This window comes from Lepidochelys kempii, chromosome 3 (genome assembly GCF_965140265.1).
Source record: "Lepidochelys kempii isolate rLepKem1 chromosome 3, rLepKem1.hap2, whole genome shotgun sequence".
In the NCBI taxonomy this organism is placed as follows: domain Eukaryota; kingdom Metazoa; phylum Chordata; order Testudines; family Cheloniidae; genus Lepidochelys; species Lepidochelys kempii.
In genome coordinates, this window is record NC_133258.1 from 118,870,863 (window position 1) to 118,885,599 (window position 14,737).

Sequence of the window (14,737 nt, forward strand, 5' to 3'; positions counted from 1 at the left end):
GAAAGTAACCATTTTTAAATTGTGAGAGCAAGGGTATATTGGTCAGAGAAGGGGTGATTGATTCTCTGATAGTGGCTCTGAATTTTCAAAAATCTCAAAGATACTTTGATTTGATTACTGTCTCACTTCCAGTTTTGGCTTAGTCCCTTTAGTTATTTAGAAAAGATGATTCCCTCTATTGGAATTATAGTTCTGTTGAAACAGATTTGAAACAGATTTGCAGTATAGGAATCTGTCTAGCTTAGGAACCTGCTGCCTCTGAACTGGATTTAATGGGAAACACAAATTAACTTCTGCTTTTAATGGAGAGATATTATCTTTATTGATGGAATACTAAGAATACAGCGCTTCATTGATTGCTTTTCTAGGACAATCACAAAGCTTGGCCTCCTCAGGAGAAAGGGAGATGTCATTTTGAACACCGTTTTTGAGTGATCAGGAGTATTTCAAGAGCCAGAAAACAAGCTTTCGTTGATAGGATCAGTCTGTTGGCCAGAGAAACTAATGCTTTGCATCATTACCTTCACTGAAGAACAGGAAGAAAATGTGTGTGATGTAGATTGAGACCATGGAAATCAAAACAGGGTGAAGAGTCCCTTGTTCCTAGTGGGCAGAATGGAAAAAAGTGAAAGAATGATCAAGTTTCCTTCTGACCTGACACAGGCAATGTGCGAGTCGTACAGCAGAGAGAAAGAAGGAAGGGTCGTATACTTTGTTGTCGGGGTTGACATACCAAGGATGTTCGGGGGAGGTTAAAAGAAAATAATGCCTTTCTCTTAAACTATGAACCTTTTGCAGCATGGACTCTCTTCCTATGTAGAATGGTGGAGTATACATTTTTATTGGCCCGCTAGCTACTAATATAAGATAAATATTAATAATAAATACATAAATGCAGTGAATCCTGAAGTATATGGGGTTACATTTCGTATGTTATGGGAGAGCTACCCAGCTTCTCTCATCTACAGCTGTAGGTAGGTGTGTCTCTGTGTAATGATGATAGCAGATGCACTGAAACTGTCAAACTGTTCCTCTGACCTCAGTCAGTTTCTGGTGTCTTTTGAGCAAAAGATGCAGGAAGAGCCTGCTGGGGATTTGTATTGACATGTGCACCGTGTCACTAGCAAGAGAATGTCTGAATGCAGCAATCCCAAGGCTGATAATTATATTATTATAAATATTATTTTATTATTGGTAAAAATTAAATAGCTCCAGGCTGTTGGGCAAGAACGCTATGGAAAACCTGCCCCTCTGGAAATCCCTTTTCAGGATCTGCTGTCTTGCATTGCTCTCCCTTGCCATGTTGCTGCACCCTGCTCTGTTGTGTTCAGTGTGCTGGGAGACAAAAGACATTTACTCTGAAAATCCTGAACTTTGAAGTGCTGGTATTAAGTGATCAGGATTTTAGTTAGTTGCCAGCACAGTAATCTCAGTAGAGCTAGGCAGTGCTCAAAAGTGATGCAAAAATGCGACTGAGCCATCATAAAATCTTGGTGGAGGGAAGTGTGAGAATCACAGTGCAAGATTAAAGTGGCGGAGGAAGTTGAGGATCCTGGATTCTTTCTGTGGTAGTAATATGTCGGGGGAAATTGGATCAGTTCTTCCACAATTGCACATAGGGAAGTATGAAAAATTCCATGTCTGTTTCCCTTCGTTTGTATTTTTAGTGCCACACATTGGTGACCTTATGGCTGTTACTGCACCAAGAACAGATTCGCACCTGCTTTCAAGTAATTCATTCTGGAATTGGAGTTCACAGGGCATTCTGCCTTTTTAATAATGCTATTTATAAACATACACAAAAATAGAAGGTACACAGTGAGCAAGTCATATGAGTCACTCCTAATTTTGGTTTCAAGTCAAACCAGACTAAACTAGCCTCTTGGCATTCTGTTCAGCTTGACTGACTCCTTGCATTCCCATACTGTACAAGACAAGTTGGTTTTTCCAACAAACCAGTTCACTTGAAAGTGGGTGGAGCAGGATCTTGCCTGGTGGTTGAAGTGGCAGTTCGGAGCAATGGTAATGGTAGAGCCAGGATTCAGGTGCCAAGCCAAAAAAATCAGAAGTCAAGATCAGGAACACCAAGCTGAAGAGTAAGCCAAAGTCAGGGTTGAGAACCCAAGCCAGAGGTTGGGACAGGGCAGAGAAGGCTTGTTAGGCCCAGCTGAGCTTGCTGGGTTGTCTTGTGTCCAGCTGTGCTCAGGACATTACTGTTCGGACTACAGAATCCCTCTTCATCCCATCGCACGCTCCACTTGTGCGAAGAAATGTATCTCCTCCTAGTGCTGACACATTATATTTCATAGGACAAGCAGCTGTCTTTAGAACTGCAGTTTAAATCCACCTTGTCAGTAAGGTAGCCAGGGGTCACTAAGAGAGCATAGCTTCAATGTGATTACAAACCGTTTGACTTGGTCAGCTTCTCAGCAGTCCCATGTTCTCTGTCACTGAGCATTATGTTGTGTTTATCTAATACAGGTTGCAGTTGTCTACAGATGATTTAGTTTATTCTTAAACTAGAAAATAAAAGAGTAGAAGCCTCAAAGCACATGGATGAAAGGTGTGTAATAAAAATATTTTGGGAGATCATTGTGAGAGAAAAATTAGTGGCTAAATCCTGCAGCCATTCCACTAAATTTAGGCACATGTTTAAAAAAAAAAAAGACCATTGTTCACATGGTGCTTTATGCAGGTCTACATGGTAGGATAATATACACTAATAATACGTTGCACAGCCATTGGTTCATGTAGATCTTGCTGGTGCGCACTAAATGGTCCCTAGTGCGCTTTAACATAATACTGTTTTAAACAGCATTAGGTTTAGGGAACCTTCAGTACACACCAGGAGTATCTATGCAGACCAATTAAAGTGCAACACATTAGCGTGCTTTAGAAATCACATCCCTGTAGTACGCATTGCTGCACCATGTAGACAAGTCCATATTGCAATACCCCAATAGGATTATAAAGTCAAAGGACAATGAATTTAGCTAAATACACCCATATATGATCCGGAGCAAAGGAGATAAGTGATTTGTTTCTGTGGGTTAGTGTCTTGTTATGTTACCTTGGGTATGTCTCTTTATGGCCATATTTTCAAAAGTAGCCTCTAATTTGGGTCTCCAGCTTTAGAAATCTCAGCCCTGCCCTTTGGACTTGTTAAGCACCTGCTGCTCCCATGGAGTTGTGGGTGCTCTGACCTGAAATTCAGGACTTCTGTGTCTATAGCTGAGCACCAAAATTTGAGACCACTTTTGAAAGTCTGAGTCTTAATTCTGCTTCTCGTTTTTCCTTATCTAAAACACTGGGATAAAGAGACATATCCCATTTTGTCAAATGCTTAGAGGTATGTAGTTGAAAAAGCTAAGTAAATGCTATGTGGTGATGCTGTTAATATTCATGAATTAGATTTGCATCTTTCTTTTCTTTTTCAGAGTTTGATACGATGTAAGTAATGCCACTACAATTCACGGGGCTTTAGATCCCAATGGGAAATGAATAGGTGGCCAGTGAGGTGAACCATTTAGCAGCAAAAATTTGCTAATTTGGTGACAGTAGCCAGTAAATTAATGGATAAACACATGTGGCTACAATTTTCAGAAGTTCCGAGCAGCATAGCTCCAAATCAGGCCAATAGAGAACTGAATGCTGGGTTTCTTTTCCCTTTAGGTTCACAGCTAAATATAACCTTGAATAATGATAACGTGGATAGGAGATGCTGAGTACTATCTTTTCCCGATGATGCTAGCAAATTATTCTACATTTCAATGTTGCCTTTCATGTATGGTGATTGAGCAACCTAGTGTGGGTTTGCAAAAAGAAAAGGAGTACTTGTGACACCTTAGAGATGAAAGCTTATGCTCAAATAAATTTGTTAGTCTCTAAGGTGCCACAAGTACTCCTTTTCTTTTTTGCGAATACAGACTAACACAGCTGCTACTCTGAAACTAGTGTGGGTTGATTCCACTGACGAGGTATCAGTACATCTTCGCTGGTACTAACCTATATGCTTTTGTCATTGGTATTTCGTAATGTTTCTTCACTGTCATCTGCATTTCAAAGCCATGGCCCCTCCTTGCCCACCCACCCACTCAAGCATACACTTTTGTTTTCCCTCCCCCTCCTGAAAAATAAATTTTATCAAAAATCTTGTCTTGGTCTCAGCACCCATCACACCAGAAAGTTTCTTGTTTGTTTTTTTAAAAATTACTATTATTATTGTAACTCAGAGTTTCTCCACTAAACAAGGGAAGGGACAAATACATGTTTGGGGAGTTTTATAGTAACAGCTAACAAAAAAAGAAAGATTAAGCTTTAAATTAGTGTTACATTATATTTGATTTTACACACACACACACACACACACACACACCTTTAAATGCCATTTTAATGCTTTTGTAACCAGCATCCTGATCTCATACAATTTTGTTGTGGTTTAAATTATTACTCACTGATGAGATTCTGGTCAGAGCACAGCAAGCAATTACTTTTTTATTTTTCTTTCCTTTCTTTCTCTCTCCCAATTCACAACCTCCCCTGATGGCAGATTACAGCTTCACTTCTCCAAGGAAGCTCATAATGTGGCAAGGGGGAAAATCCATAACAAAAGTGTGTGAGAGAAAGAGAGAGTAAGTGAGTGTAAATCCTCCAGGGAAAATGTGTTTGTAGATCTCACTCCTGAATTACTCTCATTATAATAACCCATTTGGTGTCAGAGTATGACAGATTATAAGTGTTTATGGCTAGTCCCCGCTCAAGACAGATTTAAATAAAATACTTCTGGTTATTGTGCAGGTCAGTGTGTTTAAATAACAACCCCCCAAATCATACTTTGACATTTAAAAGAGAGAGGAAATATTGTCATGCAGCAGACCTAGCACAGATAAGCGCAAGGCAATTTGGTCAGTACACTGTGATTTGTGAGTACAGTCTAACATACTCATTTTCACAGCTTGTAATCAAATAGCCACCTTAGCAATGTGTCAGCATTAAAAAAAATACTCCTTTTAAAATGTTTACACAAATTACCCCCCTGAGAAGCTACAGTGCATTCTCTGCAAAACCAATGTAGGTTAAAGATCTGGAATAAATATATGTGTAGAGAACCTAATCCACACACACACATGCACACACACTGCAAAAGGTCGAACTCTGACATGTTTCCTTGTGAGATGTAAGGTTTTACTTTTGTTCTTGTGAGAAGTTTAACCCGCTTTTATCATTCTGAATAGCTAATCCTGACCCACCTCTGGAATTTCCTGATACTGTGCCTGGTGTTTCTGATATTCATTTTGTAATTAGTCATCTGTCCCAACCTGAGGAAGATGACTGCAAAGAGCACTTGACATGAGATGGAACCATTTAATAGGTACTAAACCAATAGACCAGTCAGCATTCCATAAAGTAGTTCAGTGCTATGAAGTGGCTTCACTATAAGAGCTTGAAATGGCCCACTAACCTACTGGTGATTGCAGGCCCAATTAAGTAATGGCACCTCTGTTTAAGGGGCAGAATTCTTGCTCAGCTAGCAGTGACCTCTATTATGCTGTGGACTCCTGGTATTGTCAGTGTATTTTCTGTAATCTCTGTTCTTTAATAAGATGGCCTTGTTTTGCTTTGTTATAATGACCAGATCTAGCATTGCAACCCCTCTTTTTTTAATGTAGGGATCAGTATTTCTGCTCAGAACACATGGTTAAATGAGATCTCTGCTACCAAGGCCACCCTGAGGTTGCTCCTTTTTTACATAGACGAGGGGTTACGTACCAACCAGTTCTTAGATTGATTGCAAATGAAAGAGAAATACCCCTAACTTTGTTAAAGAGCACTGCAAATGTGGACGTTTTGAAATAGACTAACTTCAGCTAGGAGCTGAGATCACACCCTTTAAATAGTGTGTCCAAACATTTCTTACACTCAGTTTTTTGTAAAAACTTTTGTAAGAGTTTTTGTGCTTCCCTGCTGATCTTTATATGGGCCTTCTCAGCAAGGGAGAGTGATTGAGCCTCACAATAACAGCACTAAGTGCTCAGGTCATTCCTCCCCCCATCTGTGCACACTCCTGCCTGCTTGCCACTTCTGCAGCAGCAGCACTGAGGTAAGGCCATAAAGAGGCTAAGCTCTATCCCCAGGGCTGCAAAGTGGCCCCAAGGAATGAGAAACATTCTGTAAGAGACTGGCCACCGAAAAAAGGGGCTCCTGCCTTCTAGGTTATCCCCCAGCTAGGGTTCCATGGCGCTCGCCTCCATGCGGGGCTTAGGGAAAGAGGAAGAGGTCTTTCCCAAACCTCCAGGTTTCAGTTGCTCCCTAGCCTCATGACAGGTGCTTGGGGAGTGAAGAAAGAGGGTTCACATGGGCACTCCCAGTCCCTGTTGCTTACCTGCTCCATACAGGAGTCTTGAGAAAAGGGCACACTTTCAGTGTTCCAAACTTGTACACAACGTTACCACTGGGCCAACAGGGCTTATGCCCTGGAAAAATGGGCACCCACTCTGCCCACCCAACACTCCTGCTGGCGAGCAGGGCAAGCCCCCACGCCCTGACCCCATTTCTCCGGCAGGAACTTGCAGGGGGCAGAGGGGACTGCAGGCGGAAGGGGTGGGGAGGGGCCCCCACTTGCTCTGGATCAGGGCCCCACAAAAGCTTAATCCGCCTCTGCTGTTCTGATTCTGTGTTCCCGGTACATTCCTCGGAAGGCTTGGAGAAGAGCATGAATATGAACTCCCTTCCAGAACAGCAAATGGGAATGATGTCATCATGCTTAGTGCATGAGAGAGGAAGAGCAACTATCAGCAAAACAGTGAAACTGACAGTACACGAAGTGCTGTCAGTTCCACAAAGTAAATAAAAATATAGGATTTATTCCTAATCTCGTTCAGTCACAGTATCCTTGGGGAATACTTGTAGCAATAGTAGGTTAAAACAAAGCAAACAAAGGTGGATATAAGTGTGGTTTTTTGAGCTATTGGTGTCACTTTATAATAGTCCAAATGACTTTCCTCCAAAGTGGAAAGAAAACAGTATGCTAAGGTGTCATAAAATCATAGACATTAGAGATGGAAAAGACCTGGTTCGTCATCTAGTTCAGCCCCCTGCAAATACAGAATTGTTCCCTACAGTGTATATTCTAATGCCTTTTGTAGTCTTTTTGTAAATGTGTAAAGGAATGGGATTTCCATCACTTCCCTTGAAGGATAAATACCCTTTAAGGTTAGAATGTTTTCCATTTTCATTTCGCCCAACGTTTTCTTTTCTTAATTTCTTCTTGTTATTCCTAGTTATAATCACTTGCATTCCTTTTAACCAGTTCCTTCCTTGGAGATCACACCCTTAATGCGATGTACGGCTCATTGGATTTCTTCAGCAATATACAGTATACAGCTGGTTAGTTAAGTTCTTACCAGCAGATGTCACTCCATGTGTAAAAACTGTTTTTTAAAAATCTCAGCAATTAATTTTAATGCAAAAATAAAGAGTTTGGGGGGCATGTAGGAAAGAGATTGGTAATATATTTTCAAGTAACTACTACTTAAACAATGTATCAAATACTTTAGTGAAACAATGCAGAAGGAAGCATAAGATTTTTTACTTTATTCCAGCAACCAACAGATGATGCTGTGACCTTAAGCAGATATAAATATGTTTAGCAGCTGCTCTGTAACATATTTATAAGCGTTTAGTGACCCGGGGGTTAATCAAAATGAGTTTGGTGATCTCAGCTCTCTTTTTAATGGACTCTACTTCATATTATAGCCCTGATGCAGTTTGTCACAGTCAGCAGTCTTTGCTCAAAGGGAGGCCCACTATGAAGTGAGAATTAGAGGCAGAAAATTCCTACTTTTTGCTCCCTACCAGAAACTGTCCTTCCAGGCCATCATCGAGCAGTACAGTTGGCGAGCTGTGTATTGGACACCGCAGCTTACCTCAGGATAAAACAGTCTTTACTCTGATAAAGTTTTAGCTATCAGGGTCTCTAAAGTGTTCTGTATGTCATATAGTTCAGTATTGGTCAGTACTTTGATAGGAGACCACCAAAGAACACATAAGTTCCACAGAACCGGTGCTTGGTGATTCTCTGTTTCATTACTGAACCAATGTGCTACGATAGCACTGGATTACAGTGAAAACTGAAGTTCTTCTCTGAATAGTGTCCCTGTGGATGCTCCACTTGAGGTGTACATGTGCCCCTGTGCCTTTGACTGCAGATTTTTGGTAGCAGTGCCCTTTCTGCCCACACATGCACCTACACATCCTTGTGCCCCATACCGAGGCTATATTGGACTGCGCGGGTGAACTGCCCTCAGTTCTTTCTCAACTCCCTTCAGCCAGAGACGAAGTCCAGTATGTGCCTGTTTCCTATGTGCCTGCTTCCCCCTTTTATTAGTGTTTTATATTTGTAATGAGTTCTTAGTAGTAGTAGTAGGTTTAGTACTTTATAGTTGAGATGTTTGTCTCCCTTATCTTAAAAAAAATACATTTTTCTTTTTCTTTTTCTCCTATTGGCTTGAACAACTTTTTCTTCTGCTGGGCTCCCCAGGATTTAAAAGGTGCCTCTCTTGTCAATAAGCAATCCGTGTTGGTGACAGGCACTTCCACTGCATTCATTTCTTGGGAGACTCTCATGTTCTTACGCTTTTCTTTTAAGGGAGGATCCCATAAAAAAAGGGAAATTAAGTACAGACTATTAATGATGGAGCAGGCTTTAAACCCAGCTTCAGGCGCAGGTACAGAGAACCCCCAATGTCTGTCAGTGCCCCGTCATCATTGAGATCATTAGCACGGAGAGCTTCCAAGGAGAAAATGGCACTGAAACCCCAGTCTCCAACACTCTCCTTGACTGAGGTACAGATAAGCACACCACCAGTGCCAAGAGCTTTCTAGTCCAAGGAAGGAGATAAGGAAGGAGAGAAGAGGAGCAAAACAAAAGAGAGTTCCTCATCAAAGAAGTTCTGGTCACCAGGGGCCTCATGCTCCGAGACATGTGCTAGTGAGACTCTGAATACAATGCGTACCATGAAGCATGTTAAGATTTCCGCTGCGTCCAATACATCAGTGGTAAAGGGCTCAGTACTGAAGACTGCTACTGCAAGGGATCAGCTTCAGTGGAATCCTTGACTCCCTTGATACCAACATCAGCACCTTGTATAATGGCCTCTGCAGCACTATCAGTGCCAGTTCTGAGTTCTCTTGTGCTTCTGGTACTGCAGGAATTCTGGTACTCGAAACACCTTATGGTACTGAATGAGTCTGAGTCTCCACTCCTTGTAACCCCTGGATGCCTCTCAGTACCAAGGTTGACTGGGTCACTGACTGCACATGTGTCTAGGGGACCTACCTCTTCTCCACCTTTGGTGATCCATGAGGAGGGGTTGTCACCTTTAATACAATATGTGGAGGAGCATACTGACTCAGACTCTGAACTTTCTGTTCAAGGATCCCCAATTTGTTCCAGGAGATGTTATTCCCCGTTGCAAATTCAACAGGGGCAGGACACCAGATCTCTGCCTTCCAACACTTGGGATGCCCAGCATTAGTTTCCCCCCATGCCTTATGGTTTCCCTCATTGGCCTTATTGGGATACATGGGCAATGTACTGCCAGCAGTTTTGAGGGACCTCAACTCAGTCCCACAGGAAATACACAAGACCCCATTTCCCAGTACCATCCATCCCTCCTCCCATTCTGTGCCAGAGGAGACTTTTGAGGAGCAAGAGGCAAGGGCAGACAAGAAGGTTTTTATTTTCTCATCCACCACCAAACTCTCTGGTCATGGATGCAGTCAATGAAAGGGGTGGGTAGCATACCCAAAAAGCCACCTTTTATAATAAGGACCAGAAACATCTGGACCTTCTTTCGTCATGAGAGCTGTTTGTCAGCAACACTTCAGTATGACTACCTGAACTATGAAAAGTTTAATGCTTTTATTGACCATTTACCACAGGAACTTCAAGAACAGTTAAGCACATTATAAAGGAGGGTCAATTTTTGGCAAAAACTTCACTGCAGGCTTCATTTGATGTGGCAGACAATGGAGCCAGGTCTGTTTCCACGGCAGTAGTGATAAGGCAGGCTTCCTGGATTCAGTTGTCCAGGTTTCTGTAGAAGATGCAATCAACTGTGGAAGATTTACCTTTTCCATAGCCGGATGGGGAAAGGTTCTATTCAAGATATTTTCTGATACTCAAGAAAAATCAGGGTTGGAGGCCAATACTAGATCTCAGACAATTGAATAAGGATTCCCGACATCTGAAATTCAGGGTAGTCTCCCTAGCAGCTATAATTCTCTCCCTGGAATCAAGGGACTGGTGTGCGACCCTCATCCTCAAAGATACCTTCTTCCATGTAGCGATTCATCCTTCCCACAAAAGATTTGTTCTTTTCACTTTCAGTGACAATCATTACCAGTATCTGGTCCTACCCTTTAGCCTGTCATCCACCCCAAGGATGTTCTCAAAATCATGGAGGTCATCGATGCCTACTGCCATCATCTAGGAATAATTGTCTTTCCCTACTTTAATGATTGGCTTCTCCAGGGTCAGTCATATCAGGAGGTGTGATAGGCAGTTCAAACATCTTCTCTATTCTGAAGTCTAGGCTGGCAGGTAAATCTTGAGAAATAAGTCATGACCTCCTGTACAACAAATTCTCTTGATTCTGGAGTTGATAGGGGGCAGAGCTTGTCTCCCTCTCGATGGGTTCCTTGTGCTAAAGAACCTCAAACAAAGATTGCAGCTCAGCCGACAAGTTCCAGCAAGGATATGTCTGAAACTGCTGGAACACATGGCATCTTGCATTTTTGTTACACAAAACACCAGGTTGTATGTTTGATGTCTCTGGGGTAGCTTAGGACTGTTCATGTACCCAACAAACGCACTGTCAACAAGCAGGTACCTGTACCCAGTCACGTCCTGCAGTCACTCATCAGGTGGATGAATCCATTCAAAGTTTTGTGCAAGAATCCTCCTCAACCAGAATTCTCATATTAACATTGGACGCTTCCATCGTGGGCTGCAGAGCACATATGGGTTCTCACACAGTCCAAGGTAAATGGGCACTACACTTGCACACCAGTCTGTTGGAATTGGAATTAAGGAGAGTCAGGAAATGCTTGCCTCCGCTTTCTTCCCCTACTCAAAAACAAGTCCATCAAGATCATGACAGACAACATAGTGTGTAGAGAAGAAACAGAAGGTGGTTTGCCTGCATAGCCCTGTATAGCCTTGGTATGGGGCACGAGGATATGTAGGGTGCATGTACAGGCACAATGGGTACTGCCACCAAAAATCTCTGATCAAAGTCATAAGGGCACATGTGCACCTAAAGTGGAGCACCCTCAGGGACCCAAGAGCTGCAGTTACTGCTCAAGGGGAGTAACCTCTCTTTTTGCCATTTACTGTCATTATGGTCATTCTGGATTCCAAGGCACTTTTTCAAAGATTTGGTAGTTTTTTGGATGTCATGGCCAAAGATAGACCTCTCATTATGTTTACCTAATTCCCACCTGCAGTTTCAACTGGAAAGAGTTTTGTACTTCCTGTTGTATAGTGTTATTGTGCACTGCTTAGCAATTGTCATGTTTGATCACTGTGGTAGTTGATGTGATCCCATTATATAGTTTGTATGTCAATTTAAGACCCCCAGTCCTACAACCAGAGCATTACAGATGGATCCTTACGCCTTCCTGGAGCCCCATAGTTAATACAACAATTTGGCATGAAGGATGCTATTAAAAAGATATGGTATTGTTGTAGTACTGTTATAATATTATTGAACCAAGAGCATTTTCTGTTTGCTTGCTAGTTGGAAATCTGCATTGTTTCTTTAAAAGCAAATGGCAAACATGAGAAAGACTTGGCTTCTGAAGCTTATTTCCTGTCTCTCCTTCCCATCCCACCCCTTGAAAGAACCTTTCAGAACATGTTTTGTGTATTATTCCATAGAAAGAGACATGCAGGTTTTCCCCATTTTGTTAGTATTTGTAGCCCTTAATTATAAGGATCACATTTATTCAGAGTAAAAAGCTTTTTTCCACCAGATATACTTGTGATATATAACAGTTTTTAGCCAAAACTTTGAGAAGTGCTTTCTTTTGAAAGGTTACAATATTTACATAAGAAAAGCTTGATTGTAACACTGAACCCTTTTAAAGTTGTTGCCAAATTGTCCTACTCTTTATTTCCCTTCATAATTTTCCCTTGGAGATTTGCCCCACTGTGCATTTTTTTAAAAATTCCCTCCACAACTCATCACATGCTCATCATCACGGCAGAGAAATGACATTCTATGGCAGTTGTCTCCTTCATATCAAAAGAAATCCTTTGCCTCTTTGCAGGAGTGACAGCAAAGGACAAAACTGATTTTTAAAAAATGCTTTATTTAGACAACACATTCTCTACTCCTTTAAAGAAATTCACAACGTATTTGGAAAAAATAAGCCAAATGGTGCTTTAAAGCTCTGTACCCCACTCCCAAAGGAAGAGATCAATTCCTGTCAAAGATCTTGGAAATCTAACATTATTTTGCAAAAAAAAAAAAAAAAAAATACTGAAGCTAGTCAAGTCATTCAGAGGTTGTAGGTTTGTTTTTATGTTTTGGGATTGGTTTGTTTGTTCTGTTTTGTTTTTGTTTTTTTTAATATTACATAATGCTGAAAAAAGCATTTGTACCAAACCTGCAATCTGCCACCAAAAAATGCCATTTTAGGTACATGCAAGGTAGCTAAATGTTCTCTCTACTAGAAGGGATCACTAAAGGTGGGTTTGTAACTTTTATTTCGTTTTTTGAAAATCACAAAATAAAATTTATGAGATGTTTAATGGAGAAACTCTTCGATTTGGGGTTTGTATTTTCACACATACGATACGCATATACAAGTATACTTGTGCATATGTTTTATATTATATATATGTCTGATGAATATCAATATGTGTGTGCAGACATAAGTATACCAATATATAGTACATAATTACAGTATAGATGTAAGGAATAAAGGGGCTATTTTTTTAGTGGAATGGGCATTGTGCTTACTGTAAAGAACTGCAAAACTGATAGTTTACACAACTAAGCAAATTCTTTTGTTCATGAAAATTTGCTAGCCCAGGCACAAAATCTTCGATCTAGCCTTTACCAGATTGATGATGATTAAAAAAAAATTAATGCTATTTTACTTGTTCTTCAAAAAAAATTACGGGTCCCTGTTGAGTGGAGGAGTATCATTTTGCAAGGCTTCATTCAGGACACCTTCTTGAGCAAACTAAGATCCCAGACATACAAACATGTATATTACATGTGGGTAACTTTTAAGCATATGAGTAGTTCCATTGAGACTTCTTTTGTCAGTAAAGAACATACGTGCCTGTTTGCGGGATTGCAGCCTGGTGTACGTTTTGTGCCCAATGCTGTAATCAAGTCCATAATTAGGTTCTTTACCTTCATTCTTTTGGTGCCATCTACTGAAGGACTGATTCTGTAACCCTGTGAACAAAGTCACCAGGACTGACAAGAGAAAAATCTGCTGTTGTGCAGGATCTTGGTTTTGGGGGAAAGAAGCAGCAGCAGTATAGGACATTCACATGATCTGATTTGAAATTTCCATTGCAGCTACTTTGGGCTATTAATGGTTCTCAAAGAGCCCAGGATGAGTAGATACGTTTTCATGTGCAACTAATGTTCACTCTCCACCACAGGGATTTAAAATCTTACTGCAAACAAGACACCTTTGATAAGAGCAAATAAGTGAATTTCCTAAAAATGAGCCCCACTCACCAAGTTTTCTTTGGGTTTGGTTTTGTTTGGCTTTTGTGACAGACAAAGGAGCTTTAATATAGGATCAAAAGAACTTTATTGTTTAAACAGAACTTGTCCCAGTTGCTTTTCTTATGCCAATTTCAAATTCTCCTTTCTCCCTCCTCTGAGTCCATCACTCTATTCCCTTGGAACAGATAATAATCTATAACTCCTTTTGTGATGTTATGTTGTATCAGTTCAAATTAATAAGTGTGTACATTTTTGGAGGTTTGCGTTCGATCTAATTCTGTCTCCAATTATACAGTAACTAATTCAACACTAATAGCCCCCAATGCAGGTAAAAAACTAATTGCCTGCCTCTTCCTTGGCTACCCATGAATGCTAAGAGATGAATGCTGTGACGAACCATAACACACCCCGCAGTGAGATAGATACGTAACGAGAGCCTGTGCGTGTGCTTTCTCTTCACATAGGCAAGGCAGTTTTCCTGGCATGAATCAGAGTGGTATTATGGGATCCAGTTCTCCCTACACGCAGCAGATGAACAACAGCTCTGGCCTGATGAACCCACAAGCTCCTCCTTACAGCATGGCACCTAACATGGTGAACAGTTCAACAGGTAATGGTAGGTAACATTTCAGGAGTGACCTTCCTCCATGAATCTCTTTAAAGGTACAAGCCCTCAAATGATGGCAGAGGGATTGTCCTTTACACAGTTTACCAGCTAAGTGCATGTTATTGACTCTACACTGAGATGAGGTGCTCAGATTTTTTGGTGAAATACTTGATAAATTTCTGCTACAATCAAATCCTCTCACATAGTGTGTACATGAATGTGATGATTTTGAAAAGTTATGGCAGCGTATTTGGAGTTGGGTCCAAACTTGGCCTACCTTTGGGGACATGTGGAGGTGCAGAGAGAGAGAGAGACTCCTACATTTTCAAAAGTGATGAATTTTGGGTGCCTCACTCTTTGAGATCCCAACTTG

General features: G+C 41.1%; 1 protein-coding gene across 13 annotated transcripts in view; it reads left to right on the forward strand.

Annotated features, from left to right (window-relative positions):
* The window catches only part of ARID1B (AT-rich interaction domain 1B), a 404,857-nt gene that overhangs the window by 336,420 nt on the left and 53,700 nt on the right, over window positions 1-14,737 (forward strand). For 9 of the 13 annotated variants that reach the window (XM_073337737.1, XM_073337740.1, XM_073337739.1 and 6 more), the window contains one exon: window positions 14,222-14,373. In XM_073337737.1, coding sequence (XP_073193838.1) covers window positions 14,222-14,373 — 152 coding nt within the window. The remainder of the gene's footprint in view (window positions 1-14,221; window positions 14,374-14,737) is intronic. The other 4 variants (XM_073337738.1, XM_073337746.1, XM_073337747.1 and 1 more) reach the window with 1 other exon arrangement.